The 8,535-nt window shown below is 31.7% G+C and overlaps 1 protein-coding gene across 1 annotated transcript; it reads left to right on the forward strand.

The window, feature by feature from the left end:
* Positions 1–396: 396 nt before the first annotated feature.
* Positions 397–4,441, forward strand: LOC132062823 (transcription factor bHLH95-like). Its single transcript, XM_059455306.1, has 3 exons — positions 397–855; positions 2,801–3,274; positions 4,117–4,441. Exons 1-3 carry the CDS (start codon positions 478–480, stop codon positions 4,219–4,221), a joined length of 957 nt encoding a protein of 318 aa, XP_059311289.1. The 5' UTR covers positions 397–477; the 3' UTR covers positions 4,222–4,441.
* Positions 4,442–8,535: the final 4,094 nt, after the last annotated feature.

Genomic DNA, 8,535 nt, shown 5'->3' on the forward strand with positions numbered 1-8,535 from the left:
AAATAAGAAAAATTGTTTAAAAAGAAAAAAAAAAAGTTACGCGGTTTGTATAGATGAAGACATGAGGTGAAGAACACCTTGATTAAGTTGTAATCTAGTATTAGTAATAATTAGAATAATTAATCAGTAGATGGAAGTGGGAGTGAGAACAGGAGAATTGGGACCCAATTGAGTGAGAACAAAATCTGTAACAAAAGTGCTTTAGCTACCGTTTTTTGTTTTGAAGCCAGTAACGGCATTTTGGCTTATGATTGTATTTTGTTTTGTTCCTCATTATATATCTCTACCATCTTTTGCCACCCTTCTCCATTCTCTTCATATTCAATATTCATCCTTAATATAATTCACTTTGCAATTTCCCCCTCAAACAACCAACCCCCGCCCCCCCCCCCCACCCTAAAACCCCCTTATCTCTATATAGAATAATATATATAGACGTAACTTAGCAGACACTATCAGATCACCTAAATAAGAAAGATGAATGAAGGTAGCGACAATGATTTTTTTATGTGGGAAAATAATCAAGGGTGGCCGTCTTTGAACTCGAATAACCTAGTAGGAAGTGGAGAGAAGTTTGCGGGTGACAAGTTGCCAGATCCAAATAGGTTTGATACTTGTCAGCCGCCTACAGCTGCTAAGGAGACGGCTGAAGCAACTGCCAGCAGAAAAAGAAGTGCGTCCAGTCGAGTGAAAGACGGTAAGAAAAGTGGTGAAGCAAAGTCTGGTGATGGAGGTGGAGAAGGAGGAGGAGACTCAGATCACGAGATACACATATGGACGGAGAGAGAAAGGAGGAAGAAGATGAGGAACATGTTCTCTAATCTTCATGCTTTGCTTCCTCAACTTCCTCCTAAGGTTTTTTTTTTTTCCTTTAATGCCATACCTTTTTTTTTATCCAACATTCTATCACTCAAGTAAAAGAAACTCAATAAAATTCACGTCTGTCTGAAACTTTTTTTTTTTTGTTTTTCTTTTTATTGTCCGTCACGGCCTTATTAATCCTAATCAACTCCTTGAGAATTGTTCTAAAAATGAAGATGAAAAACATTTAGATCGGGAAGAAACTTGTATAATTATTAAAATTTACTTCTTTGTTTGGTTATTTTTGGCAATTGCTTATCACTCTTCCCATATGTGACAGTTCCGTTGTTCCAACCTTTCTAAATTGAGTAAATCTTAGGAGAATCTTTGTAGGAAGCTTGCTAAAGGTGATATGATTCTATGAGAAAATGTAACTTGATTTTCTTCCACGTACTACATAATTAGACACCTTAATGTGACCTCTACTGACAACTAAACACTCCAACTTTGAGAATGCACATTTAAACACCTCAATTGGCCCCCATTGTGTCTAGTGAACACCCTGACGTTGACGTGACGCAATAAGTTTGGAGGTGTCTAGATGATTGATCTATAAGTTAGAGTGTTCAACTGACACAGTGAGCACGAGTTGAGGTATCTAGATGTGCATTCTCAAGGTTTAAGTGTTTAGTTGTCGGTAGAGACCAAAATCAAGTGTCTATCTATGTATGATGTCATTTTCTTCTTATCATATATATCCAACTTTCAAAGAACAAATATGGTTCACTAATATCTCAAAATAAATTCAGTAGGTTACACATTCCCCTTATTATATGTATGGTGTATCTGTATGTTAATTCCAAAATGGAATAATAACAAGCACTTTGTTTCCCAAAAAAGGGAAGAAAAAACTATATAGAACCTCCGTTTTTTTCGCATGTCTTACTACTATATAAGATTCCACACATTTCTTTGTTTCTCTCTTCTCCACTAGAAATGAGCTCTTCTGGCATAGAATGTGACTTTTGAACATATTCTAACTCCACACAAAATTTATCTAAAAGAAGTATACTTTCTTAATCCGGATAATAATAAGATCTTCGTTACTAACAGAAGTATTTTAATTCGTATTAATTTTTGTATCACTTTAACTTATATACATGCATTTAGAGGAGGTGAAGTTCTAATTATTGTGAAAGTAACTCGATGAATCTATTTTATTCTTTTATTCTTTTTATTAATTGACCCCTCCACCCAGGAGCTCCCCTTTTTGCTCCCTTAGTGTTTCAAACCCACAACCTTCGGGTTAAAGGTGGAGGGTGCTTACCATCTGAGCAACCCCTCTTGTTGATGAATATATTTTATTCTAAGAAGAAAAAAATCACGCTCGATAGGATTAGAACCAAGACATCGAGTTTTGGAGACCCATGTTCTACCGAACTGAACTGAACACACTAAGAATATAACTTGCTTATTTTTCATATTCATGACTATCAATAACACTTTTTCTGTATTCCTAAATGTAATTATCCTTTGACTTTTAACTTATACACACAGAAAGTGTAAAGAAATTAAGGTACTTAATTAATAGCCTATTATAAATAAATTTTTATAACAAGCATAGACTGGTAAGAGACACCAGTCTATTGGGTTCTTAATCAGGATTTGAAGTGTATGTGTTCTTAATTCTAACATTTTTAAATTATTGGGTTCTAAATAATAATTTATACATATTAAATGGATCCTTTAAGACAAATATATGGCTTGACGCAAAGTTTTTTGAGTTCTGCCGAACTCGTACTTCCTATTCTATCGTCGCCATTGTTAAATTGCAAAACATGGTAAACGGCCTTGGTACAGCAAATAAAAGTGATCTGATAGTATAAAATTTAATTATAATCTTAACGTATATTACTTAAAACTCTTTTTTAGTTATTAAATATTGATAATCCTTTTATATTGTCAGTGTATAGAACTTAAACTCATTTCGTGTATGCAGGCTGACAAGTCCACAATTGTTGATGAAGCAGTGAACTACATCAAAACACTGCAGAATACTCTCGAAAAGCTTCAAAAACAGAAGCTAGAAAGGCTTCATCCCGTATCCTCTGCAATGAATTTTTATGATCCTTCCATAATCACTTCACAGAAATTACTAAGCGTAGGGAGTAGCAGGGAGCAATTTTTGGCTGATCAAGGATCTACTAGTAACTCAGCTGCTATTACACCAACCAATAATAAAACTGCCAGTCCCCTTTTGATGAATAATATTCCAGCAACTTTTCAGACATGGAGTTCACCACATGTGGTACTAACTGTTTGTGGAGAAGAGGCACATATTAGTGTGTGTTGTCCAAAGAAAGTTGGACTTTTTAGTGCCATTTGTTGTGTTTTGGAGAATCATAAGATAGAGATTGTGTCTGCCCAAGTTTCATCAGATCATTATAGAAGCATGTTCATGATCCAAGCCCATGTAAGTCCTTTCTCCATCCTCCATCTCCTAATTTCTTTTTTTCTTTTTTTCTCAAGAAGAATAGGAATAATAAACAAAAAAATAAAAGCTAGATTTATGCTTCAGAGAAATTTTCGTTATGCGCTATGGCATGCTCCCAATAGACAAAGCTATGTTGGTTATTTTGAAGATTGTGAACTAGGGTTTAAGTTAGTGAAATAAAAATAGTACTCTGATCCCTACTATTCATGTCGTGTGTCTTAGTTTGATTGATCGCAAAATATATTTAAGAATGTAGAGAAATTTTTTAGATCTTGTGATATTACATTAAAGGGATGTATAGCATAATGTTGGTATAAAGAACTTACTAATATAGAGTGATGAATATAGTGCTCTTTTTAAAACAGATTAAAAATAAAAGTAAGACAGAGAGATTGAAACACATGAAATGTTAGTCACCAATAAATGTGACGCACACAAGTTTTTGTTATTCATTTGATTTCCTGTAATACGATATTCTGTCCTTTTCAATTTTTCCAAGAAAAAAACATTATAGTAGTACATATTTTTGTTTGAAAATTCTTTAATTAAAACTTAGTAATTTGCCTTAAATAACATCCCTTTGATCAAAGATTATCATGGTATGTTTAAGAAATAATTTTTCTTTTCTTTCATAAGTTTCGCATTTAGTCAACACATGAAATGAAAGTGAAAACTATACGTCCTCTCACCTAGTCTTCCCCTGGGCTTTCGTTTAAAATTCTCTCTATTTGCTAGATAAACAACAATATAGTTTAGTTATAGCTTATGCTTAGAAGTTATATTGATTCTGAAAATATGTTGATGTCGATATATGTATTCAGGCAAGAGGTGGAAGTAGCTTCAATCAATTCTCCCAAGCACGCACAGTGGAAGAAATATACCAGCAAGCTGCAGCTGAGATAATGTTCTGGACCACTCCCCAGTGATATTTCAGCCAAATTCAACAGAAGTTAAAGAGACTTGCTATAAGGTTTTTGCGAGTCTTTATTTTATGTATAGGCAGGAAGAATGAAAACTATGGAATTTGGTCCATTTTCTTCCAATGATATATAGCTAAGATCTTGGTTTTGGCAGTGGCAGCATAAACAATATTGCAAGGTTTTATTTTATGTACATGCTCTCAGGGTGTGTTTGGTATGGATCAAATATTTTTTAGAAAATGTTTTCCAATTTTTTCATGTTTTATTTCAAAATATTTTTGCCGGTAAAACAAGTACATTAAAAATGAGAAAAATGATTTCCTAGTTGAAGTACATAAAACAAGTTCTATAAGTGACATTTTAAGTTCATTGCCTCCTTACTACTCCCACGCCCACAACACCTATCCTTGGACCACCACCACTAGGGTTGTACATGGACCGAGTTATTTGGCTTTTTCAAATACCAAACCAAACTAATTGTGTCGGGTTTTTAAATTTATAAACCAAACCAAACCAACAAAAGTCGAATTTTTCAACCTCGGGATTTCTCGAGTTTTTCGGTTTTTTTGGGATGTTGCTGTTTTTTCGGTTTTCTCAAATTTTTTGTGTCAAAATCTTCATACAAACATATAATTTGTGTTTCAAATATTTCATTAGTCGTAATAAGATACAACTATCTAATAAGGTGTGTTTTAAGAAAATAACTTAAAATGTGAGATGAGTGATGACATTATACTAAAATATTCAACAAAAGAGATAATGAAATCACATAAGATCATGTCAGTCATGTTTCCCTGGGGTGCTCGTATGAGTTCAATATTTTTATTTTTGAAAGGTTAAAGCCAAAATTTGCAGTAATTAATGTAAAATGTTCCAATTTACTCTTTGGTATATTTTATATTTTGAAAGGTTAAGGTTTGATGTAGCCTATATGACCAATGTGGTTTAGCTTTTCCCTTTCTGGCAGTAGAAAAATATTTTTTTAAAGAAAACCCAAAACAGATTGAAAGAATGAATGGATTTCCGTGTGATTATGAATGATTATTCAAATGATAAGAAGTAGATCTTTTATTAGCATTTTGATTTGATTTTATTTGAGTTATTAACATCTATTGACTATAAAACTTATTTGACCATTCAAGATTCTAAGTTCACCATTCAAGATTCTAAATTTAAGTTTGAAATAATAAGTTAAAAGACCAAAACTATGAAAAAGTTCAAAAAATATTTATAAATTACATTTCAAATAACTTTTTAAAAAATTGTAAACATGTAATGTTGGGTTAGTTTGGTTCGATTTGATATTTTTTAGTTAAAATCAAACCAAACCAGTTATGATTGTTTTTTTTTTTCAATACCAAACTAAGTCAAACCAAACTACTAATCGAGATTTTTCTCAGTTTGGTTCCGATTATCGATTTGGTGCGATTTGTCGATTTTCTTTGTATACCCCTACCCACCAAGCCACCACCCACACCCCAACCACCCTCTCATATATATATATATATATATATATATATATATATATATATATAATATTTCTTGGTTACGTGTAAATGCTCTCAAAATAGGTAAATTTATTAATATTTTTTAAGAGAGAAGACAATATCTTTTCTCATATTCGATTAATTTAAAATAGCAAAATATAAGCAAGAAATTGATTTTCTATTTAAACGAAGAAATACTATTTTTGAAATATACTTATTTTCTAAGAAAACATTTTCAGGAAACTTAGTTTAGTTCTCTAATTCTTCTCTCATTGTCCCTTGTTAAACAAAGAAAAAGATTTGCAGATCTAGACTCTTCGATATTTCATTTCTTATCAAAATTGCAACAAGGGAGGGAGAATTCTGAAGCTTTAATATTAATTTAGATAGGGCCATGGCCCAACAATTAGAATTGTCACACTATCAACGTATCACGTAATGGGCTGAAACAGTATTAGAATGTCTTTCTTTGGCTATTGAAACATACATTTCTTAGTAATTATTATTGACATATTTTTAGCCAAGGATTAAGCTCAGCTAAAAAAAAAAAAACACATACTTATTTTTATTACGTCAATTTTCCTTAATAATTTGTAACTAATTAAGCACTACAGCTGTCAAGGACAGTGACCGACTTAAAACATGACCAAATAATTTAAACTGCACCGTATATAGAGCATTTTTAATCACTAAATTAGGGGTGTACAAAAAAGTTTTTTTTTTTTTTTTAGGTTTGATTAATATGGGGCCCTAAAAAATTTTTTTTTTTTTTTTTTATGGGGGTTCCACAGACGGACGACCAAAAAGTGCACCAAAGTGGTGCTTCTATATAGTAGTAATTATTGACATATTTTTAGCCAAGGATTAAGTTCAGCAAAATTTTCAAATCAATTTTCCTTAATAATTTGTAACCAAACCAATTGTATCAGTGACCGACTTAAAACATGACCAAATTTTTAAATCGATAAACCAAACCAAACCAACAAAAGTCGATTTTTTCACTCTAATTGTATCGGTTTTTCGATAAACCAAACCAAACCAACGAATTTTTCGGGTTAGTCGAATTTTTCGGGTTTTTTTTTTTTTGGTTCAATACGAAGCATCTTATAATAGCATTTGCTTGACCAAAAATAAGCATCTTACCCTTCTATTTCTAATTATGTAAAATGAAAAATGTGTGGTGAATTCATTGACTCATTAAATAAAAAATTCATAACAATTGAATCAAATAAGTATAGAACATGCATGTGATGTATAACTATGACAATCAAATAGAATGTAGTAACAAACAACTTCAATATGTTCCGTAAAATGAGTTTTAGTTAGCTTTTAAACATTTACTTAAAAGCCTATCGCTAAATGAACAAAAAGATTATAACTCAAACTTAGCATTAAGAATTAATTATACACCACAAATACTTACAAGGAGGATCATACAAGAGGTGTTTGTTAGAGGTTCCCAGCGGACAACACTCACAAAAAAATTGGATGAGCTGATTTTCTACCCTTAGTCTACCAGTTTTGTTTATTGTTTGAGTTGTTTTGATGTGATAAAGGCTAGTTTTGATCACTGCTAGGCTGTTCTGCCATATTAGTGTTTTGACATTGGACAACAGTAGCTATTTGTAATGAAAAAGTCTCTTTTAATTGCCAAAAAAGAATTAATTATACAATCGGATGTGGTACCAATTCTTAAACGGATTGCATCACGAACAAAGCTGACTAATCAATGCTTAAAAGTGATAAAGTTATACACGTATTTATAAATTATATATATATAAAAATATTTATAAATTGTATATATTTAATCGGATCGGTTTGGTCTCGGTTTGACTTTTTTTAGTTAAAACCAAACCAAATATATTATGATCGGGTTTTTTTATCCAACATCAAACCAAACCAAACAAACCACTACTCGGGTTTTTTTTTTCTGGTTTGGTTCGATTTGTCGGTTTGGTGTGGTTTGTCGGTTTTCATTGTACAGCCCTATCACTAATAGAACGGCCTGAATTTGTTCTGAAAATATTTAACTTACTGGACTTCCAAAGCCAATTGATAGACAGTATACTAGAGTATAATTACTGTTTTTTGTGGAGTAATTTACTTGTGAGAGATAAAGAAAGAAACAATAACTGGAGTATAGTATATTTGAAAGAAAAAAGAAAGGAGGTGTTTCTAACCTTTTTGGAAAAGCTTTAAAAACCAATATTAACCAATTTATCCGCATTCGATATTTGTTACTGAGACAGTATATTGTATTATTGTTAAATAATAAATGAGGTGAAAACATACATTGCTTAAATATAATTAGGTGATAAAAGTGATACATTGAGAAGTGTTAGATACACATTATGTGATATACATATAATGTGAACCAATATTTGTATGTATTGTGTGATATACATTATTTGATACACATTATTGAGCTATGAAATGCCAAAAGCTAAACCTGGACTATTTTGTGCCAATAGTTTTTCCTGATTGCATTCCCACGTCAATTTTCCTTTTTCTTTCCATGTGCGAATAAAGCCGCCCAATGGGGAGCGTTTCCAAGTTCATAGCTTTCTCTTAAGAATGGAAGCATAGTTTTGGAAATTAGTAGGTTTCAGGGATTTACTTTACAAAAATAATACTCATTCTGTCCCAAAATAATGGCGAAGTTTGGAATAAGAAGGATAACTCATCTAATTTTCAATGTGAATTCAAACTTTGGTTTCTTAAATTGTTGGAACTAAAATCTAAATATTTAGGAACTAAATAAAAATTTCACTAATTAACTTATGACTTTAATAGCTAAAAAATTATGAAGAAATGTTTGTTAAAGTCATTGAAT

This window comes from Lycium ferocissimum, chromosome 7 (assembly GCF_029784015.1).
Source record: "Lycium ferocissimum isolate CSIRO_LF1 chromosome 7, AGI_CSIRO_Lferr_CH_V1, whole genome shotgun sequence".
Classification (NCBI taxonomy): Eukaryota; Viridiplantae; Streptophyta; class Magnoliopsida; order Solanales; family Solanaceae; genus Lycium; species Lycium ferocissimum.